At 51.4% G+C, this 26,478-nt stretch overlaps 12 protein-coding genes across 21 annotated transcripts; 7 read left to right on the top strand and 5 right to left on the bottom strand.

Moving 5' to 3' along the window:
• Nucleotides 1–55: 55 nt before the first annotated feature.
• PPTG_13500 (cysteine-tRNA ligase) lies at nucleotides 56–2,539 on the bottom strand. The gene is made up of 2 exons (XM_008909217.1): nucleotides 501–2,539; nucleotides 56–438 (listed from the first exon to the last, which is right to left on the bottom strand). The coding sequence occupies exons 1-2, from the start codon at nucleotides 2,451–2,453 to the stop codon at nucleotides 325–327; spliced, it is 2,067 nt and encodes a 688-aa protein (XP_008907465.1). The 5' UTR covers nucleotides 2,454–2,539; the 3' UTR covers nucleotides 56–324.
• Nucleotides 2,540–3,168: 629 nt separating this feature from the next.
• Nucleotides 3,169–5,260, top strand: PPTG_13501 (hypothetical protein). The gene has a single exon (XM_008909218.1). It carries the CDS (start codon nucleotides 3,224–3,226, stop codon nucleotides 5,171–5,173), a length of 1,950 nt encoding a protein of 649 aa, XP_008907466.1. The 5' UTR covers nucleotides 3,169–3,223; the 3' UTR covers nucleotides 5,174–5,260.
• Nucleotides 5,261–6,250: 990 nt separating this feature from the next.
• Nucleotides 6,251–8,395, top strand: PPTG_13502 (hypothetical protein; the record flags this gene model as incomplete). The annotated part of the gene is made up of 9 exons (XM_008909219.1): nucleotides 6,251–6,321; nucleotides 6,409–6,568; nucleotides 6,649–6,688; nucleotides 6,764–6,871; nucleotides 6,939–7,019; nucleotides 7,092–7,408; nucleotides 7,484–7,860; nucleotides 7,935–8,128; nucleotides 8,196–8,395. 9 exons carry the CDS (start codon nucleotides 6,251–6,253, stop codon nucleotides 8,393–8,395), a joined length of 1,548 nt encoding a protein of 515 aa, XP_008907467.1.
• Nucleotides 8,396–8,512: 117 nt separating this feature from the next.
• Nucleotides 8,513–10,157, top strand: PPTG_13503 (hypothetical protein; the record flags this gene model as incomplete). Its single annotated transcript, XM_008909220.1, has 2 exons — nucleotides 8,513–9,019; nucleotides 9,081–10,157. The coding sequence occupies 2 exons, from the start codon at nucleotides 8,513–8,515 to the stop codon at nucleotides 10,155–10,157; spliced, it is 1,584 nt and encodes a 527-aa protein (XP_008907468.1).
• Nucleotides 10,158–11,106: 949 nt separating this feature from the next.
• On the bottom strand, nucleotides 11,107–13,524 carry PPTG_13504 (hypothetical protein). Of its 6 annotated transcripts, none has more exons than XM_008909224.1 (4): nucleotides 12,222–13,524; nucleotides 11,953–12,129; nucleotides 11,738–11,845; nucleotides 11,107–11,647 (listed from the first exon to the last, which is right to left on the bottom strand). In XM_008909224.1, the coding sequence occupies exons 1-4, from the start codon at nucleotides 12,465–12,467 to the stop codon at nucleotides 11,420–11,422; spliced, it is 759 nt and encodes a 252-aa protein (XP_008907472.1). In that variant the 5' UTR covers nucleotides 12,468–13,524; the 3' UTR covers nucleotides 11,107–11,419. The 6 variants fall into 6 exon arrangements, with proteins under 6 accessions (XP_008907472.1, XP_008907471.1, XP_008907474.1 ...); XM_008909223.1 differs by having other exon boundaries at nucleotides 11,738–11,881; XM_008909226.1 differs by having other exon boundaries at nucleotides 11,107–11,845.
• On the top strand, nucleotides 13,104–15,670 carry PPTG_13505 (hypothetical protein). Of its 4 annotated transcripts, none has more exons than XM_008909229.1 (3): nucleotides 13,104–13,772; nucleotides 14,035–14,243; nucleotides 14,319–15,670. In XM_008909229.1, the coding sequence occupies exons 2-3, from the start codon at nucleotides 14,169–14,171 to the stop codon at nucleotides 15,348–15,350; spliced, it is 1,107 nt and encodes a 368-aa protein (XP_008907477.1). In that variant the 5' UTR covers nucleotides 13,104–13,772; nucleotides 14,035–14,168; the 3' UTR covers nucleotides 15,351–15,670. The 4 variants fall into 4 exon arrangements, with proteins under 4 accessions (XP_008907477.1, XP_008907478.1, XP_008907476.1 ...); XM_008909230.1 differs by having other exon boundaries at nucleotides 13,104–13,651; XM_008909228.1 differs by having other exon boundaries at nucleotides 13,104–14,243.
• On the bottom strand, nucleotides 15,339–16,471 carry PPTG_13506 (hypothetical protein). The gene is made up of 2 exons (XM_008909231.1): nucleotides 15,968–16,471; nucleotides 15,339–15,883 (listed from the first exon to the last, which is right to left on the bottom strand). Exons 1-2 carry the CDS (start codon nucleotides 16,433–16,435, stop codon nucleotides 15,668–15,670), a joined length of 684 nt encoding a protein of 227 aa, XP_008907479.1. The 5' UTR covers nucleotides 16,436–16,471; the 3' UTR covers nucleotides 15,339–15,667.
• An 81-nt stretch (nucleotides 16,472–16,552) lies between these two features.
• Nucleotides 16,553–18,454, top strand: PPTG_13507 (Atypical/RIO/RIO2 protein kinase). Its single transcript, XM_008909232.1, has 5 exons — nucleotides 16,553–17,135; nucleotides 17,199–17,479; nucleotides 17,540–17,612; nucleotides 17,685–17,789; nucleotides 17,869–18,454. Exons 1-5 carry the CDS (start codon nucleotides 16,644–16,646, stop codon nucleotides 18,226–18,228), a joined length of 1,311 nt encoding a protein of 436 aa, XP_008907480.1. The 5' UTR covers nucleotides 16,553–16,643; the 3' UTR covers nucleotides 18,229–18,454.
• Nucleotides 18,181–19,293, bottom strand: PPTG_13508 (hypothetical protein). Its single transcript, XM_008909233.1, has 2 exons — nucleotides 18,784–19,293; nucleotides 18,181–18,708 (listed from the first exon to the last, which is right to left on the bottom strand). Exons 1-2 carry the CDS (start codon nucleotides 18,976–18,978, stop codon nucleotides 18,388–18,390), a joined length of 516 nt encoding a protein of 171 aa, XP_008907481.1. The 5' UTR covers nucleotides 18,979–19,293; the 3' UTR covers nucleotides 18,181–18,387.
• A 118-nt stretch (nucleotides 19,294–19,411) lies between these two features.
• PPTG_13509 (hypothetical protein) lies at nucleotides 19,412–21,245 on the top strand (the record flags this gene model as incomplete). Its single annotated transcript, XM_008909234.1, has 4 exons — nucleotides 19,412–19,559; nucleotides 19,648–20,138; nucleotides 20,199–20,771; nucleotides 20,850–21,245. 4 exons carry the CDS (start codon nucleotides 19,412–19,414, stop codon nucleotides 21,243–21,245), a joined length of 1,608 nt encoding a protein of 535 aa, XP_008907482.1.
• A 43-nt stretch (nucleotides 21,246–21,288) lies between these two features.
• Nucleotides 21,289–23,998, top strand: PPTG_13510 (the record flags this gene model as incomplete). Of its 2 annotated transcripts, XM_008909235.1 has the most annotated exons (7): nucleotides 21,289–21,421; nucleotides 21,492–21,823; nucleotides 21,882–22,014; nucleotides 22,087–22,692; nucleotides 22,754–23,269; nucleotides 23,339–23,500; nucleotides 23,577–23,998. In XM_008909235.1, the coding sequence occupies 7 exons, from the start codon at nucleotides 21,289–21,291 to the stop codon at nucleotides 23,936–23,938; spliced, it is 2,244 nt and encodes a 747-aa protein (XP_008907483.1). In that variant the 3' UTR covers nucleotides 23,939–23,998. The 2 variants fall into 2 exon arrangements, with proteins under 2 accessions (XP_008907483.1, XP_008907484.1); XM_008909236.1 differs by lacking the exons at nucleotides 23,339–23,500; nucleotides 23,577–23,998 and having other exon boundaries at nucleotides 22,754–23,310.
• Nucleotides 23,913–26,015, bottom strand: PPTG_13511 (hypothetical protein). Its single transcript, XM_008909237.1, has 2 exons — nucleotides 25,322–26,015; nucleotides 23,913–25,263 (listed from the first exon to the last, which is right to left on the bottom strand). Exon 2 carries the CDS (start codon nucleotides 25,094–25,096, stop codon nucleotides 24,023–24,025), a length of 1,074 nt encoding a protein of 357 aa, XP_008907485.1. The 5' UTR covers nucleotides 25,097–25,263; nucleotides 25,322–26,015; the 3' UTR covers nucleotides 23,913–24,022.
• Between the last annotated feature and the right edge of the window lie 463 nt (nucleotides 26,016–26,478).

The following is a 26,478-nucleotide window of genomic DNA, read 5'->3' on the forward strand; positions in this document are numbered from 1 at the left end:
TGCTTGTGACTGCTTTTTGTCGAATGGACCACGATCAACTAGAAAAGATTTTCATCCAATTAGATGTCGTGAGAGGGAAAAGTTTTTCTACCACTCACATGTCGGAAGAATGAAGTGCTCAAATTGTTCAACCCAGTGTGCAATTCTACATGTTCTACTGTACAGTACATGTATCCGATAATGCGTCGAGCTTTGCAATCAGATCGCGCTTGTTTCGAAGGTTTACAGGCAAAGCAACGTTACTGCAGCACTACGCAGTCTTAACACAAATCAGCCATCCAATCGACTACTGCAGGATCAAACGCGTTTCTCTTCTTTCTAGATCTAGTTGCTGTTGTGCTTCTCGTAAAGCGCCTTCTGCTTGGCTTGTTCCTTTGCCAACTTCTTTGTTTGGCCCTTGCTCAACGGCTCACCAGCAGCATCATGAGTCGGCAGACCCTGCAACACATACATAAATAAGCCTGCTGTACCCCACAAAAAATCATAGTGACAACACTTACGTTGTCGTCGAACTTCGAGTACTTGTCCTTCATGCCCAGGAACATCTCGCTGGGCGGAATCTTGGCCTTTTCAGCCAGCTCCGCCTTCTTACGGGCCTCTTCCTCCAGTCGCAAACGCTTCTGCTCCTCCTTCCTGATCTTCTCCTGCTTTTTCTTCTCAAGCTCTTCAATCAACTCGTCCTTGTTAGCCAGCTTCCACACCGCAGCACCGGTAGAGCGGTCCTCCAGACGCACGCCAGCATACGGCAGCTTCTCGTCACGCACCACATCACACAGACGCAGCACAGCGCTAGCCAGAGCCTTCGGGTCGCCACCTTCCGCTGCTGCAGAGCGAGCAGCCTCGCGGATTTCATCACGGAACTGCGCAAAGATGTCCAGCACGGGCGTAAGGACCGTCTCCTGGTCAACACCGCCAGTGGCTCCCGAGCTAAGCGGGAATCCAATGTCCGTAGCCGACGTTACAAGTCCAAAGATCGACAGGATGCGAGTGATGTACTCGGCGCTGGAGCGGATCAACATCGAGGCCTGTTTCTCGATATCTCCGGCCATGTAGCGGTTAACCTCCTTAGCTAGCTGCTGCAAGTGCAGCAGCGCCAACGGCGTGTTGATGTCGTCGCTGAGCGCACGGAACACCTTTTCCTTGCAGTCCAGCAGAGCTCCGTGCAGTGCCTTCTCCACCGGTGTCCACTTCTGAGTCTTCTCCACTCCGAGTTCACGGAGGCGAGCCTTGACATTAGCGAAGAATTCGGTAAAGAAGCGGTCGACGCCGACTGCTTCGTCCATCGAGTTGTCGTTGTAGTCCATGGGCACGTTGTACTTGTGCAGCAAGAACAGGAAACGCAGTTGACGCGGTGAGTTGTCCATCAGCGCCTCCTGGATCTTGACAAAGTTCTTCAGACTCTTCGACATCTTCAGACCTTCAATGTTCAGGTGACCAGTGTGCACAAAGTAGTTAACCCACTGCGAGAAGTCAAAGTACGCCTCGGACTGGGCGATCTCGTTGTCGTGGTGAGGGAAGCGCAGGTCGATGCCACCGGAGTGGACGTCAATCTTGCCACCAGCCAGATGTTTGAGCGCATCACTCGCCATGGCCGAGCATTCAATGTGCCATCCAGGGCGTCCCTCACCCCAAGGTGACGGCCAGAACGGCTCGCCGCTCTTCGACTTCTTCCACAGCACAAAGTCGCTGGCATTGCGCTTGTCCGACTGTCCAGCTGACAGCGCGCCTTCACCTTCAGCCAGCAGTTCTGATTGGCCGACGTTCTCGGGCAGCAGCTTGCCGTATGCCTTGCCCTTGGAGCGTCCGAAGGCTGCCGTGTCAAAGTATACCGAGCCGTTGCTCTCGTAGGCAAACCCGTTCTTGATGATGCCCTCTACGAACTCAACGACCTCAGGCACGTACTCACTCACGCGGGTGATAACTGTAGGGGTCTTGATGTTAAGTGCAGCCATGTCTTCCAGGAAGGATTTCTCCCAGAACTTGGACAGCTCATGCGTGCGTCGCATGTTGTCCTCGGGAGGCTGCTGGGAGGCCCACTCCATCACGAGTTTGGCCTTCTCGTCCTTGTCCTTGGGCAGCTCCTTGCCCGGGTTGGCCTCGAGCCAGCCGGTCTCGGAGGCACGCAGGATGATCTTGTCGTCAATATCCGTGATGTTCATGACGAGCTCCACCTCCAGGCCGAAATAGTCCTCCATAATGCGACGCACGTAGTCAAAGCAAGTGTAGGTGCGTCCGTGGCCCAAGTGGGTCTGGTCGTACACCGTGGGGCCGCACATGTACCACAGCACGCGTTTACCCTGCATGGGTACAAAGGCGTTCTTGGTGCGGGTCATGCTGTTATACAGGCGCAGCGGGTAGTGCGTGTTCCAGTACTCTGTGAGACCCTCGATGGGGCGTGGTGGGTACCATGTGGGCTGCTTCATAGCGGGGGAGTCGGGCGTCGCGTCCGTCATGGTCGTCACTAGGGTCCGCGTAGCGCTCTGTGCGATTGACTGGAGTCGGGTACGTTTCTAGGTTTCTGCTTGACGTTCATGGAGAGAGTGCACAGATTGGTCGGAATTTGGAACGAGCGGATTGGCAGAAAAAGCTTTGAACAAGATTGAAATATCCAATTATTGGATATTATCCAACCGCGATGGTAACTTCGTTGATGCAGTAATTGCACTCGTTTCATAATACAACAATTAAGCGAAGGAAGATCGTTTACTTTTCTTGAGAGTTATTGTGACTATAGCTGACTGCTCAACGCCAATGGTTCATTTACCATATCACACTGGCTAATACTTCGTACAATCCACACCAGCATCAGAACCAATTCTCGTGTCGAGCTCAATATGGCAGAGGTGACGTTGCAACTGCGGTACTTGCGTTAAATGTCCGACGTTGTGAAGAACTGCGGTCGAGAAGCTGCCAACGCAGCTGAGTCGGACGATGCTTTAGCAACTTTGACACCTTCAGATAAAAACCTTTCGTCCTTCAACAAAAGGATATCTTCTCCTTGAAAAAACAAAACCATCGGTTTTATGTCGTTAAACCGAGGATCTTCAGTTCTGAATATTGAGCTGACCAATTACCATTGATCTAGCAAAAGATTCTATATCATACTATCCTCCAGTATCTCGCATCTGTAGTTTTTGTGAGCCATATTGTGGCGAAACGGTGTTGCCTCACCAGCAGGTGTTGTTTGTCTCCAGCAGTCTCAAATCCGCTGGTGTCCGACAACATGGTGGCGTCCAAGACTTCAATCCTGCTGCTCTTACTGCAGGCTGTGCTGACCGCCAGCATATCTTCGCTCGTTGCACCTCCTCCTCCGCGCGCTGCCGTCGTAGCGCGCCAGCAGGAGCCCGAAGACTCCGATGACTTTGAGAAGCGAGAGGTGGAAAACTGCGTGCCGTACGACATCCGGTCGTCCGTCGTGGGCAGACGCGCTGTGGTGGAGTGGGCCACACGACGCACGTACATCCGCAAGGTTAAGCTACAGAAGTCGCACGACCCGAGCCCTGTGCTTGCCAACCCGTGGCGCTCATGCCACGATGTCGCCGCTGACGTGGTAGTGCGCTACCGACGACTGGGCGATAATGATACCATGCTCGTCAGTGGAGACAGAGAGGCACCATTCACCAGCAAGGAGGCAATTACGTATACGACGGACGAAGCCACGTTCACTACTCATACGGCTTTCATCAACCTCCCGGAGGGAGAACACGACGCGGGGTATGAGTTCATCGTCGGGTCCGTATTCCACGGGTGGTCGGCGGTGCATCGTTTGGGTGTCAATCTTCCGTTCCGAGGAGACGAAGCAGAGCGATGTCGACCGAAGCACGTGCACACGGCGTACGGACGCACACCGGGCAGCTTGGCAGTGCAGTGGATGACGAAGGAGTTTTGCGGGAAAGGAAACGCTCAGCTGCAAATGGTGGAAGGCTACCATGCCCGTATCGAAGTGGAAGGACCGAATGCAACCCCCGTGACGGCCTGGGCCAACACGACACTGTTCGAAGACGATGGTGAGAAACAGTCCAAGCGCTGGCTGCATGTGGTGAGACTGGAAGGACTGAAGCCAGACACGAGATATACCTACGTAGTGGGCAACGCATACTACACGTCGTGGTCTATTCCTTATGTAACTAAGACTGCTCCGGCTCCGTTGAGTGCTGGAGAGAAACCCAAACCAACGCGATTCTTGGTTACTGGAGATATCGGCTATCAGAACGCAGCCACTTTGCCGATGATGCAGTCCGAGGTCGCAGAAGGGGTCGTGGATGGTGTGGTGTCCGTTGGTGACTACGCCTACGACTTGAACATGATCGACGGTCACGTTGGAGATATCTTCATGCAGGAGATCGAGCCGATTGCTGCGAGTGTGCCCTTTATGGTGTGTCCGGGCAACCACGAGACTCACAACGTGTTCAGCCACTACTCGCAGCGCTTCCGACTCATGCCGAGCAATAAGAACGAAGGTGTGCAGACTGTCCATGTCGGTGGACGCTCGAAGGATGCAGAGCCCAAGGAAGTGCCGAATAACTGGTTCTACTCATTTGATGTGGGGCTGGTGCACTTCGCGATTATCTCCACCGAGATTTACTTCAAGAAAACGCTAGATGTGGACGGAGACGTGATCGCCCGACAGGAAGCCTGGCTAGAGCAAGATCTTGCCAAAGCCAATGCAAACCGTGAGCAGACGCCTTGGCTTGTGGTGATCGGACACCGCCCCATGTACTGCACCTCAGACGACACTAACTGCGGCGATAAGGCTGCGATGCTGCGGGACAAGCTCGAGGACAAGTTCTTCACGCACGGTGTAGATTTGTATCTGTGCGGTCACCAACACAACTACGAGCGCGCGTTCGATGTGTACAAGTCACAAACCTGGAAGCGTACGCACAATATGCGCGCTACGACGCACATTTTGACTGGTGCATCGGGTCAGTATCTGACGTCGATAATGCGCAAGTCGTTTGAGAGGCCAGTTGAGGTCTGGGATGCCTTCCGCAACTCCATCTTCGGCTACTCGCGCATGGAGGTCATGAATGCTACGCATCTGCACTGGCAGCAGGTAGAAGCCGACCCCGAGAACCCAGCAGCCCGTGGGCTCTACGGACAGGTGATCGACGATGTGTGGCTTGTTCAAGAGCAACATGGCAGCTTCGCACCCGTCGGAACGGCATCATAGAAACCGTAGATGTATAATAGCATAGCAATACTCAACGATGTAGATAGCTTCTAACCATAATTTATCGGCGATGAATTTCAGTGAAGACGATGGCTTCGCCAACTTGCAGACAATCTCGGTCGCTATGGTCACATTGGTACAACTACACGTGCATGAATCAGTAGAATTTGTAGACATCTTGATCCACAGTGATTTTGTGCCTGCAAGTTCGCGTCGAGCATCGGGGTATTGTTATTATACTAGTTAGCTTTTTGACCAGAAGATGAGTTGTCTCACAACCAGGGATACAGTACCGAAAAATAAATATACTGAAAAGGCAATATTTATTGACCGATAAAATAATTTATTTTGCTGTCAATAATGCCCATAACCCGTTATTTATGTTTATTCTATTGAAATTGTGATAATTTATTGTGCTTGCTGGCTGGCTGCGGTACATGTAAATTGTGAGTAGCTGAGCGAAACCAAACGTTTTATCTTCTCTCGAGACAAATTATCCTAATAATCCAACCGTGACATAGTGTTTTGGAAAGTGGCATCGATGGAGGTGCGTTTGAAATGTACTTTATTCCTTTGGCAATACCTGCAATATCTTATTTTCACCTCGGTCCCATTTTCAGTTATTTATTTGACTGTATACGGCCGATCAATCCGTAATTTATTTGTTGTCATATATATATACAATTTTATTCTATTTTCGGAATCCCTGCTCACAACGGTAGTTTGTATGTGTTCGGTGGTCACTGCCAGAGTGTCTAACGTAAGCCACAAGCAGCACACGCTGCTGGGAGACCAACATATAGACATTGGCGCTATTACACATGGTAGAGCACGTGAAAAATCTTTGTGCCTGTTCGGGTAGATGGATTTCAGTACAGTATTGGCACGGTTGAAGTGAAATGTTCCAGCAGGACAGAGAAGCGGCTTTAGGTGTAGGTCGATTCGGACATGACCATTCTATGTTATCACTGCAGTGTCCAGCGCCAGTGTTTCGATACATAGTGAGTCCAAGTCATCTGAGACCGCAAGTGCCAGTAAAAAGAACTGGTCCCGAGGGGATCGAGCCGTGTCGACGACATGGAGGCGGCGCTGAGTCCCAAGGCCGGCGGTGCCTATGAGCGCTTACTATTGACGCCGAACCTGGAAAAGTGAGTGCCTGGCGATGGATGGTCTTGATTGATTATTAATAAGGGTTGGGTGGCGAGAACTGAATACATGTACAAATCTATCTGCAGGCTGCGGGATCTGTTGGTCGTGAGTGGCGTGAGCTCTGCTGAAATGGGGGAGGGAGACAGCAACCATGGGCTGCGACTCGGTGCCACGCTCGAGACGGTCAAGGAAGGTCATCGTCGGCAGCTCAAAGTCATGTCCATTGTCGGCTTGTGCTATTTTGCTGTGGGTGACGAGCAGGAATTGTAATTGTCATTTCTGGATTCGAGACTCATCCACCATTCGCTTTCATTTTTTGTCTATAGGTGTGCGGTGGACCCATTGGATCCGAGTACATCATTTCAGGTTCGTCAATCTGTGCTTGTTGTCGTGCTATATATGTAGCTGGATTGATCCTTCTGCATTGATTGATCGTTGCAGCTGGTGGCCCGTTGATCGGGTTCATCTTTTTGCTCTTGTTCCCTTTCATCTTTGGCATCCCGATTGCCTACGTTACGGCGGAGCTTAGCACCACGTTCCCGCAAGATGGTAATAGCCAAGTCTCGATCTCTAACTCGCGGATTTCGAGCTGAACTGGTGTTGGTTGTGGTAACAGGTGGCTACACGGTGTGGGTGCTCAACGCTTTCGGACCGTTCTGGGGATTCCAGTGCGGTTATTGGGCCTGGATATCCGGCGGTAAGGTGCTAGCTATTGAGATGTAATGGCTTCGATCGGTGACTTGACGCACTTGTGCTTTTATGACGGAAGTGATCGACAATGCCATCTACCCGGCACTGGCTGTGGCTACGTTCACGGATGTCTATGGATCCATCAACTCGCCTGTTGCAGAATACTTCATCAAGGCAGGTATTGCCGTGGCTCTAGCTTTACCGAACCTACTGGGTATTCGTATCGTGGGCCGAGGTATGGCAGTGATGTCCATCTTCGTCATGATCCCGTTTGCCGTCCTCTTTATCTGGGGAGTCGTTCGCGCGGATGACTGGGACGCAGTGGGCGACATCCGTCGTTCTGATATTATATATGATGAAAACGGAGACTTCATAAGCATGTCCGGCAGTATCAACGTAAGTGCCAATAGTAGTTCCTTGATAGAGTAGCTGTAGCGGCAAGCTAACCCCGTGAGTTTTGTAATTATTCAGATCGATTGGTCTCTGCTGATCAACACCCTCTTCTGGAACTTCAATGGCGCAGTAGGCATGTCGGTGTTTGGTGGCGAGGTGGCCAATCCGGGCCAGACGTATCCCCGTGCGCTGATGATCTCTGTGCTTTTGGTAGCGCTCACGTATTTGGCGCCACTATTTAGTGCTACGGTGTTTAACTCGCCGCACTGGACGACTTGGGAGGAAGGCTCATTTTCGAGCATTGCAGAAGACATCGGTGGCAGCTTTCTATCGAACTGGGTCGTGCTAGCAACGTTCTGCAGCAATGCTGGTATGTACATTGCCGAGCTGTTCTGCGATTCGTTCCAGATCCTGGGTATGGCAGAGTGTGACCTCGCTCCAGCATTCCTCAAAGCGTAAGTTGAGTTGAGTTTGGACATCTTATTGACGCGTTCTTGTTGACGACTCGTTGCTGATGACTTCACACTAGGCGCAACAAACAGTTCAACACTCCACACAACGCTGTCTACGCCAGTCTTGTGATCATTCTAGTGCTCATCAAGTTCGAGTTCGACGAAATTATTGGCATGACCAACGCGCTCTCGGCCTTTTATCAATTGTTGATCTTAGTTGCGTTCATCAAGCTGCGCTTCTCGCAACCAGACATTGAACGTCCATTCAAAGGTATGCGCTCATGAAAAACTGAACCTCAGATTCGCAGATATACTCACCTGTTTTTTGTTGCTGTCAGTTCCTGGAAACATCGCTGTGCTGATCACTGCACTCCTGATCCCGAGTGCATTGCTAATCTACATTGCCGTGGACGTCTTCTTCTCGCTCGTTCCGGCGATACTGGTCGTCGGCGTGACCCTGGCTGGTCTCCTATATGCCCGTTGGCGCAAATTCACTCGCGCGCAGTTCCGCCAGCTTACCACCACCACCGAATCCTGACACGGCTTCAACGAGATTGATTTAAAAAAAATCTCCTGAACGGGAAAAAAATAGATCGAAACGACGTATTTGTCTGACATCTTCCTGATTGACTTTGTGTCTATTTAGCGTTTGGACATGGCCCTAAAGACTCCGTTCAAATTCGAGGAATTCTACGAAGCATTTGGCAAGTCTGTGTCGTCTGATGTCATCTTTGAAGACGGTCAAATTCACATTGTACCCCGCAACAAGGATCCATCAACCGAGGGCACCAACACCAGCCAGAAGTCTGCACAGTTTGATCCTGGTAGTCCCCTCCAAAAGCATGCAAAAGGGAGATTGTTGGATAGCGCTGACAGACGCCGCCTGCCCTGGTCCATTCGAGCTTTGTTGGAGGCACAAGAACCTGACGGAAGCTGGATCTACTCAAACAACTTTGAGTACATTATCAATGGCACTGCCCCACCTCCAACAGAAGGGATTTCCGGCAAACTGTGGGCCACAGCGATCGCCATCACGGTTTGGCGCCAGTTTCCAGAGTTCTTCGAGCTACTCGAAACGAACTATGAGAAGGCTATGCTTCACGCTGATGAAAATGTCCTCCGCATCGTGCGATCCGTGTTGCAGTTCGATGCACTAGACCAGGTGAGTTGCATCGTCGTTTCTAAGTGTTTGTTCAACCTAACATTTGTCAACGTGAGCTCAGATCCGTCCTTACAAAAGCGACGAGGCTCGCGCCATCCGCGAGCAATTAGCCCGCGAGGCTGCAGCGAAGCGTGAACTGGAGCTCGGCGAGGAGCTCAAGATCACCCGCATGCGAGAAGAAGAGGCTCGAATCAACAAGCTGAGTTTGGCTCATGCTCGGCGACTGCCGATGTCCACGCAGCAGTTATTTGTCTCCGAACTCGGCAATGAAATCACCAACGTCTTCGTGTCTGTACCTCCAGTGTTGACGAACGAACGAGAGCCTCAACGTTCCAACTTCAAGGTTGGCCAGCTCGTTGAATGCTGCCGTCGCCGCCGCACGAATGGTTCTGTGCTGGCGACAATACCTCGGTGGCATCTTTGTCGTATCGCTGCCATTGACGACAATAGTCACTTGCTGCAGTTAGACTTCCTTGATCGTGACTGTGAGCGTGAACGGAGGGTTCCTGTGAAGTTTGTACGTGCTACTGTTGCGGGCGGTAAAGAGGCTCGAACAACTGAGTTTGAAGCTTTAAAAAGTTCTTGGGTTGAACCGATCGCTTGCAAAGCCGAGATCGCGCGACTAGAAGAAGCCCGTGTGATCGCATTGAAGCCGCAGCCTTGGGATAATCGACACCATCTCAAATTACAAGGCTCAACAAGTGACGAAATCGAGAAGCCAACACACCGCATAGCCGTCAGGCCGGAATGTCATCATCGTCCTCGATCGTCAACCCGACGGCCGCGATCTCGGGGAGATTCAATGGAGAACGCTAGCGCTTCTATCGACACACTTTTTCACGCTGCGGCAGTTGTGTTATTACAATACGATCGCGCCTACGAGAGGGTGCAAAAGGCCGCCCAGACTGGAGCGAAGCGATATGCCACGGCAGTACTGTATCGAGAGCGCTTCAGCGCCTTCGATGAGCTGACCGATGCCCTCGTGACACTCGTGGAGAGAACTGTAGACATGCTCGAGACCGTTTGGAGGTGGCGCCAGAGTCCAGCGGCTGGTAGCGACGCTACTTTTGTCTGGAAGGGCGGTGACTTCATTACCACGGTACGTACGTTAATAGACCACACGTTGGAATTAAGGTGACACGCAAATATTTATCAGCAAGGATTCTGTTCTCCTGCTGCCAGCTTGTGAGGTCTCTAGATTTCCTAGGGAGCCAACGAGAGCTCGTCGAATGGTACGGTGAGGAATTTCCGCTGGACGGGAACCCGTTTATGCGGTCGTCGTCGTTGCTAAACCAGGCCGAGGAGCGTGGTCTACGGCCTGTGTCACAGGAACAACGAATGTCGAGCGTATTGCGCACGGGGGTGAGTTCGTTCTGTACTCTTTAAACTCCTTCTTTCTCATTTTCTCTTCGGCTCGACGTTTGGATACATGTAGATGAAACAGCGTAATCGCTCGGACGACCCGGCGGTGCCGTCGAGCCCCCCATCGTGGTGGCCCGAGGCTCGCTACTCTCGCGAGCTACTTTGCCGCATCGAACTGGCTGAACAGGTGGGTAGCGCTCGTTCGCTTTACTTTAATGCAGATTCTAACGATTTTGGACCAGACGGTTCTTGTCGAATTGGTGTCTTCTCGATGGCTTATTAAAAGTGGACAATACATCTGAATCATCCACCCGGAAAGTATCTTACACTCGATAACGTAACATGTGACGTTACCATGAAATGCATGTAATATGTAGAGGCAGTAGGTCCACCGTAATTAGAAAAGGTTGCAGGACTCAGCACTTCGATATCATACCCCTGAATCTTTGTCAGGACTGATCAATTTTTGTGTGTGTCGCGGTTGCTGTATTTTACATGCTACATTTTTCATGCTACAATAACGACAGCCTCGCCATTTCACTCGATCATCTCCTTCCAAGGTGATTGAGATACATGTACTATATCAAACTGGTCGCCTGGAAGTATCACCTCGTTGTGATGGGGGAGCAGAATTTCTGTTGCACTAGAGCTTTAGTGCTAGATCATGAAGGCAGCGCCGCTGCCACAGCGGCGGACTCTGCCATAGCATCTGCAATGGAATGCCTTTCGGGTGTATTCACTTTAGGTTCTATTTTTCTCACTATCTTTTTTGGTTCGAAATTTGGAAAGTTGCAGCAGTCGTCTCTGAGACGGCATTGAGCTCACCTGCTCCTCGCGCAAGACTGCGCTGATCGATCTGACTGAGCGAGCGGGTAGCTTGTATCTTGTGTGGAATCCGTTCTGGTCTAACGAACGAGTGCTGCCAACGCTTCTGGGAGATCAAGTTTGTTGTTGTGGGGTGGACCAACCGTGGTACTATACGATGAGAAAAAAATACAGTTCCGATGGCCAAAAAGTATCTACTGTAGCAGAAAGTATCTAGCGCGAATCTCTCTTGTCGTCCGTGGCAACGTGACGGCGACCGGCGTGGTAGGCCTCCATGCTAAGGCGGATGAACTCCTGCGTGTACTTGCGGTCGGCCTTAATGGAACCCTCGGGCGGCACGTTGAAGTAGGTTCGGCCGCAAATCTCTTTGCGAGCATTCGTGGGGTTGTTGGTGGCCCACGGTGGCGGCGCGTCTGTGCCGCGCAGTGTGCGCGGCGTGACCTGCAGAAAAGATCGCGCACACGAACGATGTTAGCTCTATTGAAAAAAGCTCCACAGATTGCAATCCACGTCGCAGTTGCGTCGTCGTACCGATCGCATGGAGCGCGGTTTGTCCTGGAACGGTTGTCCGTCGTATGTGACCTTGCGCTGAATGGCACTCTTGGCCTCCGCAACGCTGGTAGGCTTGAACACGCCTGGCTGTCGATCGTGTGCATGCATGAGTCCAATGCAACGCTTTTAGTGGGAAGATAAGCAGAGGATTGGATAGGGCTGAATCTACATGCAGTCAAGGTATGTAGTCGCACCGTTTTGCTGTAACCTTTGTATCGGCAGGCTGCCGTTACCAGGTCGGCCTTGGAAGCAGAACCTGCGCCAGAGGCGGCTTCGGCTGCACGCCGTTCTTGGCGAGCTTTGGAATGCTTGCACATAATGGCAGACCGGAACGTCGTCAGCGGCAGCGTCGTGTCGAAGATCTCCTCGAGCTGCAAGTGGACCCATGCATGAACGAAGCAGACGTCAGTGAATCGTGCGATCGTCAGGTCGACGCGAATCCTAAACTTCAAGAAAGACAGACCGAGCCTGGCGGGATGAGGCGGCTCGCGACATCGTCGAGCCTGGATCGCACGTCTTTCGGCGGCGTGCAATCGGCGTCCGGGACCTGCGGCTCCTGCACCAAGACGATGCTGTCACCGTCCGTCCGTCCGGCGCCGATGGTGGCCAGTGACGGGAAGTAGCGCACTGAGCGGAAGTTCTCCACGTAGGCGTCCTTGTACAGGCGCTTCTCGCGCTCGTACGCAACCAGCTCCGACTTGTCCACCATGTCAATAAACTACTCGTGTGTAGCGCTTTTCATCCTGCTGGCAAGCAAGCACTTGCGCTAGATTCAGCACAAATAGCGCCATCTAAACTTAGATCGGATACGCTGGCTTTTTATTAGCGAGGGTGGACTGCTCTACACTCTCAGGAGCTCTGTGTCGTGTTGTAGGGATGCCTGCTTGCCACGCTACCTCGAGCGATCGACAAGCAGAAGAAGAGCCACGCATCAAGGCGGCGATCCATGGGGGTGCATCCTACCTTCACAGCCCGAGAATCAATCCCACCTGCGAAAAAAAGAGCTTTATTACATGTTACATGTATACAGCACGTTGATTCAACGCGCGCGTGTGGTGACCAGAAGAGAACGGATTCGCGGCTTCAGCAGCTCAGCAGCTTGCTGAGCAGCTTCCTTCACGAACTGCGTCAGACCTACGGCCCGTAGTGAGCTTTGCTGCGCAGAGCGGCTGGAGACAAATCGCTGCGAGTGGTGAACTGGCCCTGGTGAACTGAACTCTTGGCAAGATACTTTTGCCTTCCCTACGCCTTTTCGGATCAGCCAATCAGCGCCCTGTGTGGCCAATCTTTCTCATGCACATCACGCTGCCTGTCTCTCGCGACTTTATCAGGTGCACTTTGCAGTGCTGGCTTCCGAGCTCGAGGGGCTCCGCTCGTCGCTGAACTTTGCTTCACGCCCTTGCCTATCTACCCCCGCCGTGCCAACTGCCAAAATCTAGCGAGGATACAAAACCTCCGCGCGTGGACTTCTATGTGCGAAGGGAGGAATCCCTGCTTCCAAACACAGAGGTGACGCCGTCCGCCGATCTTTTATCGCGGCGACTTGACTTGGACGCGCGGTACCACATCAAGTGAAGAGGAATTGTGGAAAGAATGCCGCAAGCCACGAACAGCTGCAACCATAACTCCTTCTCTGGGCTACGTTGCCTCGGCACTCGCAAGTTGGCAGCACTCAGCACGACAGCAGGGCCTCGACAGGCGGAAAGCTCTGCTGGTCTCATGCTCGCGATCTTCTTCGTTACGACGTCGCGACATGCCATCCAGTGATGTTGCCAATGCCTGTTGCCGGCCCGGCTCTTCCCCCGCGAGCTTCTGCCCTAACCTCCAAGAAAACTGAATCGCCTCAAAGTTGACTTGGACTTACTATGAAGGGCCAGCGCGCGAACGAACGAGGTGAGCCAAGTGCAAACCGTCAAGCGTCGATCTTGTCTCGCCCAGACCACACAAAGCTCAAAAAGCACCGAGAGAGCGGAACAGATCTCCAGGTCTCGACAGCCCAGACCGCGACGCCGAGGTAAGTTCCTCTATAGACTGCTGTGCATGCCATTTACACGCCACCGCTCTTCCGCCTGTGCTGCATGTTTTGCGGCTGCTGCCGCGCTGAATTTGCAACACGCGCCAGCTGGGCGCGGTTGGTGTGTGTGTTTGGGTTTGCGGTTGCAGGCGGCGCATGAGGAAGTGGATCCATCCATTCCTCCATCCCGCTCGCATCCGTTCTCAGTCACTCCAAGACTCTCCAAGATCGGCGTTCTCACTCCGACTTTGCTTTGTTGCAGCCGACTCAGCACTCGACGATCCCTCTGACGTTTCATACGGCTCTTCACCGACGTGACCGCCGTTAGTGACACGCACATCAACGGCCGAGGTAGTATATATATAGCCACCGGCCTCGAACACACAACGTGCCAGTATGGACCGCGTCAAGAGAGAAGCCTACGGCGACGAAAGCTACAGACGACATGAACACGATGGGCCATTGAAAAAGGTGCGCTCTCGCCGCCACGACCTTAACCAACACAGACACAAGTCGCTAACCTCTGCTACCCTTCCAATCGCACAGGAATCAGAACCGTGGCGTGGATCCTCTGGCTTCGGCCTCGCCAATATCCTCAACCGCAGTAGCTCCGGTAGCGCCTCCAACAGCGCCATGCCCAAGTTCAGCCTCCCGTCGCTCCACAGCTTCGGCAAGCCGCTTCTCACCAAGCCCGAGGTGTCAATGGTTCCACAGAACTACGAGGAAGAGAACCAGTACATCTCCACTCGCCACCAACACCAACAGCTTAGCGCTGACTCGTCTCCAGCTCGACAGACGTCACCGTCGCCCAACTCACGCCGTATTGCACCGGCACCTGCTGACGAAGAAGAGGCGGACCAAGAGGCTGAAAATACGGCAACATCCACACGCGGCGGCAACATCAACCAGCCGATCCGCGGTGGACGCTGGACAGCGGACGAGCACGAGCGCTTCTTAGAGGGATTCCGCATCCACGGTCACAAGTGGAAACGTGTGCAGCAAGTGGTCCGCACACGTTCGGTGACCCAGGTGCGCACACATGCCCAGAAGTACCTGCTCAAGGTGGCCAAGCTCAAAGCAGAAAAGAAACAGAGTGGCAAGGTCCCCGAAATGGCGACTCTGGCTGCTGAGACGCATTCTGGATCCACAGCAGGAGACTCCGTTGATGGCAGTAACACGGCTCCCTCTACTCCAGAACACGGTGCCGTCCAAGACAGTCCACGCAAGACCCCACGAAAGAAAGTGCGGCGTCTGGATCCGGGTAACTGTGATCCCGTGGACCAAGAGTACATCGCCGCTGCCGCCACAACATTGTGTTTCCTCATGAGTCAGAAGATCGACTCATTATTCGACACGAGACACGAACCACAGACGGAAGACAAATCGGACTATGAGCCCTACGACTGCTACGCACCACAGACGGCAAGACAACCGGACACCGACCGTAGTGGGTCCCGCAAGCGGTCGTACATGCACTTTATCACGGATCAGCAGGATGACTACTCGTCGTCCTATGATACCGCTCCCCACGGCGAGCCTTCGTCGTACACAATTGAAGGCAGCAAGCTTTGCTCGTAAACAGCGAGCGAGCCACATTCAAGCGTCAGCCAGTTGGAAGGAGAATCATCATGATTGCCATTGCACACAGCCTGCTGAAGCTTGCGCGAATGTATATATCTTATGTATATATGGAGATATCCTCGACCACGCGTGGCAGGAGACAAGTTGATGAGTGAGGCAGGGAAGATTAGCCGGATTGGGCAAGCCCACCAGCATTTGTAAGTTAGTTGCTATAGTATATAGATCCCCGCCAAGCCAGGGACGATCGTCCACCGTGAACCAAGAGGATCAGCTCCACCTTTTTAAATTTACTTGTCCATACTTATTTGCTTTACTCATTTGCGGGTTTCTTCGCTCATGTCAATTGCCTTGGCTCGAAAACTGAGGTGCTTGAAGCAAGAGATGACCTCCAGTTTGTCTGCTTCCACTTCGTGTGCTGCTTCTTCATCACGCTTGCGCAGTACCTGCTCTTGTTTCATTAGGAGTTCCTCGATGTCCTGACAATCAGACGCCATTTCCTCCGTCTCCACGCCGCCATTATGCTCGACAGCCTAGCAAACCAAACGTGATCGAAGCAACATCAGGAACTTCGTTATTAACCACTGCACTTGTGAACTACTGCACTTGTGACCAACCTGCTCCAGAGCTTCACGAGCTAGCAACAACTCGCCAAAGTTCAGTTGACACCGAGCGAGAGTGAGGAATCCGTCACTCCAGGTTGGCGCCAACTCGGTCGCTTTGCGTGCAAACTGGACGGCCTGGAAGTCCTCACACACAGCCATGGACGCCTGCGCCAGAAGCTCATATAGCGCCGCGTTGTCTGGATCTACAGCCAGGGCTTCCTTCCATCTTCCCGTTGCCGCTCGAAACTTGCCGGCCTCTGCGAGCGTATTGCCTTCTTCCTTCAGGCGCTTCACCTTTGCTTGGACATCTTCGAGCAGCCCCACCTGGCTCTTCACTCGCCTGGATGGACCATTGTTTTTTTCCTGTTGCAATGACTCAATTGTAGAAAATGTACCACTTAGTGGCGCCTGAAGCTTCTTGTCGTTCTCAATCTGTCGCCGCCGCTTCTTCGACGCCTTCAACGCGAACCGGACTGACATCGTAATCTATGGACAAAATGCCAATGAATTTCAAACCTAAAACCAAGTGTAACATTTTTTTTATTACTAAAACGAGAGTAAATGTAAACTGATCTATCTACCACTAACCGTTATCTATTTGCTTCGTCTATGTTCTTAACCCCATTTTTGACTGGCGTCGGCAAAATCATAAAGCGACAGCAATTCCAGGAGTCTCTGCCCAGTCACCATGAAGCTCGACGTGACCGCAATGCGTTACCTTACCAAGGAGCACTTCCGCGTGCTGACAGCCATCGAAATGGGCATGAAGAACCACGAGGTGGTGCCCGTGGAGCTCATCACCAGCATCGCCAAACTGCGTCATGGTGGTGTGCAGAAAATTCTGTCGCACTTGCTTCGTAACAAGCTCATCGCGCACGACGGCAACGCCTACAACGGTTTCCGCCTCACTTACAATGGATACGACTACCTAGCGCTGCGTGTGTTCCTGCAGCGCGGCCACATCACGGGCTTGGGCCGCCAGATCGGCGTTGGCAAAGAGTCCGACATCTACCTGGCCACACAGGAGGACGGCACGGAGGTGGCCATCAAGTTCCACCGTCTTGGACGCACGTCGTTCCGCGCCGTTAAATCCAAGCGAGATTACCTGAAGAACCGAAAGTCAGTCAGCTGGTTCTATATGTCACGCCTCTCGGCTATGAAGGAGTACGCCTTCCTGAAGGTAAAATTGTATCTGATAGCCTTGGCCCTTTTTGTGCGGTCCCGCTCACTGTTGGTATTGTAGGCCCTGTACGACCGTGATTTCCCGACGCCGACGCCTATCGACTGCAACCGCCACGCGATCTGCATGAGTCTTGTAGATGGCTACCCGCTTAACCAAGTGCGCCGTCTTGCCAACTCGAAAGATGCCTATGACACGGCCATGTCGATTGTTGTGCGACTGGCGGAATACGGACTGGTGCACTGTGACTTCAACGAGTTCAACATTATGATCGGAGACGATGGCAAAATCACCATGATCGATTTCCCGCAGATGATCTCGACGTCGCACCCGAACGCTGCTGAGTAAGTGCAGTTTCGGTGTCGTCGCATGTACACACTTTCTGACATGCTGTTTGTCCGCAGGCTGTTTGATCGCGATGTGCACGGACTCGTGAAATTCTTCTCGCGGCTGCAAGGCGGCGCCTACACACCTGACGTAAACAGAAGTCTAAGCAGCTATGCGTGTGATACGTGATTGTGCTGATGATGTGTTTCCCTGCAATTATAGCGTGTTCCGAAGCTGAAGGACATCGTGGCCGATGAAAACGTCCGATTGGACGAGGATGTGGAGGCAAGCGGCTTTGGCAAGGAGTTTGGCGAAAAAGTGCACGACGTAAGATGCTGTTTCATTGTAAAATATGATGTGCGAGTCAACAGACTGACTGGTAATTGTTGATCTTCTGTTGACGTAGCTCTCGATTTTCTCGGCTCACCAGAACGTTGAGGAAAGTGACAGTGACGATGATAACGAGGACGAAAGTGAAGAGGAAAGCGAAGGAGAGGAAGAGGACGGCGACGCAGAGGTACCGGACCTTGTACAAGGAGTTGAAGCCACGACTCTTGATGACCAGGCCGATGGATCCGAGGAGGAGATCAGCGGTGAAGTCGACGATGAAGAAGCGCAGGATTCGTTCGCTGTAGAGAACGAGATCATTAAGCAGCGAGTGCAACGCGATCGACAGGCACGCCAAAAAGCAGGTGGCAAGCGACGGTCGCGCAACTCGGCCAAGCTCAGCATTAAGGGCAAGCTTTACCACAAGAACGACTGGTAAACGTACGAAGGATAGTGCAAAGGCATTTTATCGCTAGCATCATATTGTAGACCGCTGATCTCGTAATACATTTTCTTGCTTGCAGCTCTTGAATTTGTATTATGAGGTCAAATAAGAATTCGGTTGCGGCGAGAGTCATCGCAGCGGGTATTCGGACGGCTATTGAATAACACAGGATGCGCTTTGCGCAGCTGCGTCTCCCATTTCCTTGAGCACTTTTACTACAGCTTTATGTTTGCCGTCCATTGCGTAGTCGAAAGGCAACTTCCCGTTTGCGTCTTTCTTGGCGGAATCCGCCTTGTTCTCCATCAGCAGTCTAACTATTTCCACTTTACCGCCCTCAGCTGCGCCGTGGAGTGCCGTCATCCCCGTTGTGGTCTCTGCATTAATGTTTGCTCCCTTCTGCAGCAACACCAATGTAGCCTCTTTGTGACCACTGATAGACGCCCAATGTAGTGCTGTTCGACCACTTTTATCCGCCTACAAAACGTAAAAAAAACAGCAATATCCTTTTAGCACTAAACACAAGTGACTACACAAGATACAAGCACGTACCCCGTCAATTTCTGCGCCTTTATCCAGTAACAGCGTGCACAATTCTGCGTGATTACCTCCTGCAGCACGGTGCAGAGCCCGTCGATCGCCAGCTCCAGGTGCATTGACATCTACTGACTTCTCCTCCAGAATCTGTAGGCAAGCGCCCTTGTCACCGTTGTGAGCTGCCTTGTGGAGCGGTGTGTCCGATGGCATTACTCCAGCTCTATGGTAGTGGGTGCGAGTAGATCACTGGATTGGTATCAAAAATAAGCAGCTCACGCAGTCGCAATCGGCTCGCTATGATATCTCTACGAAACAAAGCGCGCAGTCGAGAGCGGAGTGGCGTCTGCTGTCTCTTGTCACGTACTGCTCCTGGCCGGAGATGCGGGTCGCAACACCTTAGCTGAGCTTATCTATGCGTCGCAAGTAGCAGTTGGCAATTGCGTCTCCGTCTTTCCAGTGGACGCACAGGCATCCCAGGAACTCTAGCTATCCTTGGCGTTTGGTTTCATGTTGCTATTGTTAGCTTCAACTTCGACCTTTCGTCTGATTCGCTGAAAATAAACTTCAACTTTGGACGCGGAGTGATGGTCGATTCGGCAGTGCTCGTACTGCACACTGAATTGCAATAGACCGCAGCGTGGAGATGGAGGATGAAGTCAAGGCGCAAGGAAATGGGGAGGTTGATGCAATGCGTCTCATTTCTTCGAAGAAGCGCTCGCTGCTGCCGATCCTGCCGCAGTATCCGATGCCCGCGGGAGCTCTAGCTGTTGATAAGGAAGACACTCGAGTAGGTGCGGGTGTGAGAAACAATTGCGAGCGCATCATTTAATGCGATTCGTGGTGCTGACCAAATGTGCGCACAATTTGTCGCCCTTATAGTGTACTTGGCGCCGTTGATGTCGACATCGAACGAGATTTTCTTCTCCAAGCACAAGAAACTATTGAAAGGGGCCAGCAACGCGGTACCCAATAATGAAAAACAACAAGGAGAAGATGAGTCTAAGAAGCTGGCGCTGGCGTCGCTGGAGCGGCAATTAGCTAAGACTAAACCCCCTGTACAACAATTGGGATCTCTGAACCAACAGCCCTCGTCGAGCGCGTTTGACGTTCCGTCACCGGACGGGCTAAATCGCAGTAACGTACTAAATGTCACTACAACGGAGGCTGGTGCTGCGGTAACGGCGGATGATCAACTGAAGAAAATGAAGCAGCGGCTTAAGCTGCTACCGATTTCAGATGATGACCACGCTGCTTTTTGGGAGACAATTCGGGGCTATGAGCGCATGCGAGCGTACTATCACCGGACTGTATTAGCTGGTGGTGCTTCGTCTCCGATGGGTTTCAACATGGCAGCAGCTTTTAAGAAAATGGTAAAGCAAGTTGCTGCATGGAAGAGGATTCTACAGGGTCTAATTTTTTTTGTTTTGCAGCTACTCCAAGAGCGACACCAACAGTGGGTTAGCACACACGAAAATCGACTCGAAAACAACAGAATCAGGAAGGCACAAGAAGATGAAAATTATGAGCGCAGGGTGATTGAGGCTTCCTCCGAGTTTCGAGCCCAGACACGCCAGCAAAAACGTATACGTGAGCAGTTACTGTACGAAGCGCAAAACATGCAGCCCATTGTAATGCTGAGCGCATTCACGCAAAAAATGCTGAATATGCTTAGACTACACTGGAGCCAGCATCGTCTAGAAAGCCACCTTTCGCGGACCATCCGAATCTGGAGGCAGCATCGCGTAGTCAAGCACAAGAACGCGAGCGCAGCACATCTTCTAATTGAGTGGCTTCAGAAAAGCGTGGCTGTGAAAAGTGTCGGCTTTCGCGTTTTCAGAGGATTGCGGATCTTTATACGTCGAGTAAAACTCGTTCAAGGGCTGTGGCGGATGAAGCAAGGCACTCGAAAACTTAAGTTCCTGATTATTGAAAAAGCATGGATTGAACTAGAAACTCAATACGTCGATGCCGCAATCGAAGAACACGAGGACAAACAGTTCGAGGTGAGATGGTAGCTTTAAATTCGTAGCGATATGCCAGAAACTCACCTCATACTTTGTTGCATGTTGCAATCTTCGAAGGCAAGGCTTGGATCCAGAAAAAAGCGCGATGTCTGGATGAGTTTCGTTCCAGAATCATTTCGAACGCCAGTCATTCTCGAGTTTCTGCACAAAGTTGAAAAAGAGTACCAAGAGAAATTCCGCAGACAAGAGGTTGATTTTTTTCCTCAGCTAGTTCAGACACTCCGAGGTGAACATCCCAATCGAGCTAGAACCTACATCCGAGCCGTGGCGACTCAGCACGCGTTGTGCGGTAGAGTTGTTGAAACTTTACTGCGGTACCCCGGGGCAGTCGGCAACGATGTTGTCGTCGTCGAGCCTTTTGACGTTCATTTGGCACCAATTAGTGAACTGATAAAAGTAGGCCGTGTCCGGTATAGTAACCGGCCAACTTCACGATCGCCCGTTCGAGCTTAGTGCCAACGAGTGGTCACTTTGACGAGTTAGCTCGGAATCGGAAATGCAGAATGACGAGCAAGTGTGGAGGGTACTTGAAGCCAAGTCCGCCGAGGAAAGCGAAATCTACAGAAAACAATTAGCGTTGCTGCTTGAGATACGACAGCAGCTTCGTCAAATGTTTCCCGTAACTCAAGGTAAACACGTCACTCATTTACTCAATCAGCAAAAGATCTTTGGCTCTCATTATTTACTTTTCGAATGTAGATACCATTGAGCTTGCGCTACAGCCTGCACCTGCAAAGCATCCAGAATCTTTACACTGTGATGCCCAACAAACCCCAGTGGTACCTAAGCAATCGTTTGGACTAGTAGCCGTATCCTATAATTTTAAGAACCTCCCGGCACTATCGGAGAAAACCAAAGAGGTGGCAATATCGCTGTTCGACAGTCTAGTTGGCCAACGCTTCAACCACTTTTCGCAAAGGGGCTCCAAGCTGCTGCTGAACCCTTCAGTTATTGAGTTCCAAGATACCATGAAAGAGCTCAAGAAGTTATGCGCTGACGAACCAGATTCTTCGTTTTTCATGTGCTTGTCGGTAAGCAATAGCTTGGAATTCTCACTACCACTTTACAGCAATTCACCTGCATGTGTAGACTCATGGTGCTCGAGTTACTCGCGGTGCCAACGAGGGGTCATATGTGCTGTTCAGTGAAACGAGGCTTTCGTCAGAGGAAGAGCTAGTCCTAACGGCCATTCATGAACGCGAGCTTGCTGAAATGATTAATGGTCAGCACGAGTATACGTTCGTGTAAACCAACAACTACATTGTAATTAACCAAAAAATTATGCTGCGCACAGATATTCCGTGCAAGAACAAGTTTATTGCACTCGAGCTTTGCCAAATCCAAGAAACCAAAGACAGAGTCGACGATGATACTGAGACGATTCATCACCGTATCCATGAGCAGTTTTTCTCACAGTTATACGAGCAAATTGTGCAACTACGACTTCAGGGCTTACCTGAGAGCGGAAAGCGCCTACCTTCAAACGAAAAAATTCATGAGAAAGCAGTGCGAACCAACCCCAAGTTACTTAATGTCATAATGGTGGAGTCGTGTAACGTGAACACCGAGGCCCCAGTTCGAGCAAATGAAGAGCGCGTAAGCAACTTTTTGCTTCGATTTCGTGATGCATTTCGGGGAGCCGCAATAATACCAGAGCTGGACAAAGAAAATGGCTTTGAGCAAGATCCTCGCCCGTCGCTTTTTGCTAAAGACGTGCTAAAATATGTTTGCAAGGCTATTCGCGAGGATGCTGCAAAGCACAACGCTCTTGTCCACTCTGAATACAAGAGTCAGGTTCGAACAAGATATGAACACGCTGCCGAGTTCCAGGATATAACTCAAACACCTTCTGTATTAGGTGCTGAGCACGCGACTGACTTCGGACTAGGGGAAATACCAGGTACGTGAAAAATAAGCACATCAAGAAATATTGGACATCATCTCTAACTTTATCCATGTAGAACCACCAACCGTATCGCTGGCGCCACCTTTATTCGTCTCGTCAACTTTAAACAGCATCACTTTAACATGGGCCACACCCGTTTCAAGTACTGAGGTTCCGACTGTGCTCGGATTTCACATCCAACGCCGTGGTTTCGGTCGGGCTTGCGCCGATGGAGCAGGTGAAGCGAGTGTTTGGAAGAGAGCTGCTGCTTTCCAAGTCTTATGCTACGAGGACGTTGCGAGAAACGGAATGATTCCTCCCACGACAGTCACAATATTTGGACTAGCAACAGATACAGCTTACTGTTTCAGAGTTCGCGCACGGACTGCTGGAGGCTGGGGGCCATTTTCCCCCTCCACGACAGGTTATCGTACACAGTCCGCTACTTCTACACTGGACCAGCACGAAGCCATTCGACTTGCTGCAACCCGGGAAGGTGCAAAGGGTATCGCAAAACTGATGGACAAGCACAAGAACGCTGGTGCTGTCCAACGATATGCGGCAGAAATTCTAGCGACGATGGCAATGAAAGGTACTATTTGAATTTATGCTTTGGGTTTGTGAGTTAGTTCAAGTCGTGGTAATTCTCGAAATTCGATAGGGAGCTCGTCAGTTGGTGGGCGAAATGGTGGTATGGGATCACTTGAACCTACCGATTTGCCCGTTGTGATCGCCGTTCGAAATGCGATGCTGAAATTCAAGAAGGATATGCATCTCCAGCGACAAGGTTGTCTTCTGCTTGGACGTCTTGCAGGATGTAGTGGTAAGTGGTGAAAGTTAAGTGGAACTTGCACGTCTACTGCTAAACAGCCGATGTCTTCCTTGCTTCACGTATACAGCATCCTGGAACAGAGCACTCCAGTCAATAGGATCGCCGTCAATTTCAAGTATCCTACAGAGTATTGCAAGTCGAACTGAATGTGACTACAACAGCGAACTCACTCGCACTGCTGCTTGGGCTCTCAAGCAAGAACAAGTTGGATCAGTATCTTTGCGGCAAAAACCACAGCGAGTACTCACTGAGAACGAAGCTGCGGTTCGACTTCAAGGTCTCTATCGATGTCGAAAAGCAAGAGAGGGTGTACGAGCGCTGGCACGTTTGGTGTACGCCCAAGCGATTGATCCAACAACCGGCATGGCCTACGTTTACAACACACGCACGGGAGCTACGTTTTGGGAACTGCCGCAGTTCGCTTCGTAACGAGAACTGGAGTGAAATGAATAGTATTATCCTCTATCTTCAATGCCAAACCTGGTCAGGTTGCGAATCCACAAGCGTATGAAACTAGCGCCGGGCACGGCGCTGAGCTCTTTGCATTGCGCGCTGGACATGTTGAGATTTCTTGCGCTTGCGAATCCGCTCCTCGCGCTTGGCTGCCTCACGCTTTTGCTCCGCCGTCTTCTTCACCACCTGTTCTTTCTTTTTGAATCGCTCCTTCATCTTCTCCTCCGAACGCTGCCACTTTGATTTCTTCTTCATGTCTCCATCTTCGTCCTCGTCATCCTCGTCATCAGAACTATCAGCCTTACCAAGCAGGGCCTTCTCGTACTCCTCCTCTGTGATTTTGCCCTTCTTCATCTTTTTGTAGAGCTTCTCCTCCTCAGCCAACTCGTCCCATTCCTCCACAATTTGCTGGTGCAGACCCTTCTTCTTTTCACGACGACGCGGATGCTTTTGATTCTCCTCGTCAAGCGGTCGTTTGCGCTTCTTCTCGCGCATTTCAGCGTTCTTCTTGTCCCGCGCCTCGTTCTCCTTCGCAATGACTGCCAGTTTCTTCTGACGTTCCTTTTCGCGAGCCTTGTCCTTGTATTTAATGTCAGTAGTCTTGATGTCTGTCTTCTCAAAGTTGATGCGCACATTACGCAGCTCATTAATCTTGGGTAACTGAAGCAAACAGAAGCCACGTGCAGCAGCACCCAAGTCGAGCTCCTTAAAGCGGAAAATGAACTGGCACTGATGCTCTTTATACGACCGTACAAACGCCATAAACGCCTTCGTACCTTTCTCGAGCAGATCACGGTCTTCCAGGATGAACGACTTGACCTTGGGCAGTACATCCTCCATCGTGTCCAATGGGAGCGTCATCTCTTCGCACGGCACCTTACGAATCTTCAAAAAGTTCACGTATGCGTCTTCATTTGATGACAAGAAGGAGAGAGCGCAACCAGAGCGTCCAGCACGCGCTGTACGACCCACACGGTGCACGAAGAAGTTCGGGTCTTGTGGAGGATCATACTGAACGATCCAGTCCACATCGGGCAGATCGATACCACGCGCCACGACGTCCGTGCACACCAAAAGCCCCGATTTCAAGGTCGAAAAGTGGTCGTAATTCGTTGTACGCTTCTTCTGCGGCATTTTGCCGTGCAGTGCCACAACCGGGAAGTCATTTTTGCCCTTGAATAATTCCTCCAACACACGACTGAAAAAGTCCACAGATCCGCATGTGGAGAAGAAGACAATGAGCTTCTCGCCCTTCTTGGACTGCACAAAGTGGTGCAATGCTGACAGTCTCTGGTCGTGACCTACCAAACAGTAATAATTCTGTAGGGTGGCCGGTGTAACCTGCGTATTGTTTGCTACCTGTACGGAGATTGTTGCAGGGTTACGCAGTCCAGCGCGTGCCAAAGCCTTCACCTCTTGAGTCTGCGTGGCTGAGAATAATCCTGTACGTCTTTGCTTCGGTAGATGCTCCAGAATTTTGTTGAGACTCACTTCGAAGCCCATATCCAGCAATGTATCAGCCTCGTCCAGTATGAGCATCTCGAACTCACGCGTCTCAACGCTGGAACCCACACAGCGGTTCAGCAGGTCCTCCGTTCGGCCGGGTGTGCCAATAACTACTGAGCACTTGCCCACCGCGCCGCGGATTAGTGACAGGTCCTCGTCAACACTAGTGCCGCCTACGAAAAGCAGCAGCTGCACACTTGGCAGTGCCCGGGTGAAGAATTTCTCCGCGCACTCAAAGATCTGACGTGCCAACTCGCGCGTAGGCGAGATAATCATGGCCACGAGTTTAGTGAGGTCGGCGTGGCGTGGTGCCGTGATGCTTCCGTCCGCCAGTTTAGCCTTGAGTAGCTGTACAATGGGCAACACGAAGGATAGCGTCTTACCGCTTCCTGTACAAGCGTCCACACATACGTCCTTGTTGGATAGAAAGAGTGGTAGTGTGGCCGCTTGGACGGGCGTCATGTGCTCGAAGCCCAGCGCATCAGTCTCCGCCAGGATTTCGGGACACAACGCCGGCTTAAAGTCGTGAAACCTCATGGCGACGGAGAAGTCTGCTTTTGACTGGCTTGGGCAATGATGGCCAGCACTTTTAGAAATATATCTAAAATGCTTAATGAATGGTTAGAAAAAGGTAGCCATAATTGATTTCAACTTGGATACAACTTTGCTACTGATTTGTTAAAACCTGTTGGAACGCCCATCCAAAATAAACGTTATTAAGCCCAAAATTGTATTTTAAATCGGAGTTGTACTTTGTCGTAAAAATGACTTTGAATCATACTTAAACCAATTTAGAGTAAACTATCTCTCTGCCATTCAGATACTCGCCCTTCATTACAAACTAGCCAACGACGATTTACTCTGCTGACTACAAGTGGCGCGCGGTGACTCTACATTATGCATAGGCTGTACCATGCGAGGTTGTAGGGCGTGTGTTAGGAGTATCTGGACGTGCTGTTCGTCGATGATATACCCAGTTCGAGGAGGCTGGCCACGTGCTACCAAAGGAG

The sequence above is a fragment of the Phytophthora parasitica genome, assembly GCF_000247585.1.
Source record: "Phytophthora parasitica INRA-310 unplaced genomic scaffold supercont2.33, whole genome shotgun sequence".
Taxonomy (NCBI): Eukaryota; Oomycota; class Peronosporomycetes; order Peronosporales; family Peronosporaceae; genus Phytophthora; species Phytophthora nicotianae.

Coding starts and splice junctions, on each gene's coding strand:
- PPTG_13500 (XM_008909217.1), bottom strand. CDS start 2,453: ATGACGGACGCGACGCCCGACTCCCCCGCTATGAAGCAGCCCACATGG. Junction 439..500: donor ACTCGAAGTTCGACGACAAC/GTAAGTGTTGTC, acceptor TATGTGTTGCAG/GGTCTGCCGACTCATGATGC.
- PPTG_13501 (XM_008909218.1), top strand. CDS start 3,224: ATGGTGGCGTCCAAGACTTCAATCCTGCTGCTCTTACTGCAGGCTGTG.
- PPTG_13504 (XM_008909221.1), bottom strand. CDS start 12,467: ATGGTGGACAAGTCGGAGCTGGTTGCGTACGAGCGCGAGAAGCGCCTG. Junction 12,130..12,221: donor GCCTCATCCCGCCAGGCTCG/GTCTGTCTTTCT, acceptor GTCCACTTGCAG/CTCGAGGAGATCTTCGACAC.
- PPTG_13505 (XM_008909227.1), top strand. CDS start 14,169: ATGGACCGCGTCAAGAGAGAAGCCTACGGCGACGAAAGCTACAGACGA.
- PPTG_13506 (XM_008909231.1), bottom strand. CDS start 16,435: ATGTCAGTCCGGTTCGCGTTGAAGGCGTCGAAGAAGCGGCGGCGACAG. Junction 15,884..15,967: donor CTCGTGAAGCTCTGGAGCAG/GTTGGTCACAAG, acceptor TTGGTTTGCTAG/GCTGTCGAGCATAATGGCGG.
- PPTG_13507 (XM_008909232.1), top strand. CDS start 16,644: ATGAAGCTCGACGTGACCGCAATGCGTTACCTTACCAAGGAGCACTTC. Junction 17,136..17,198: donor AGGAGTACGCCTTCCTGAAG/GTAAAATTGTAT, acceptor TTGGTATTGTAG/GCCCTGTACGACCGTGATTT. Junction 17,480..17,539: donor TCGCACCCGAACGCTGCTGA/GTAAGTGCAGTT, acceptor GTTTGTCCGCAG/GCTGTTTGATCGCGATGTGC.
- PPTG_13508 (XM_008909233.1), bottom strand. CDS start 18,978: ATGCCATCGGACACACCGCTCCACAAGGCAGCTCACAACGGTGACAAG. Junction 18,709..18,783: donor AAGGCGCAGAAATTGACGGG/GTACGTGCTTGT, acceptor TACGTTTTGTAG/GCGGATAAAAGTGGTCGAAC.
- PPTG_13511 (XM_008909237.1), bottom strand. CDS start 25,096: ATGCCGCAGAAGAAGCGTACAACGAATTACGACCACTTTTCGACCTTG.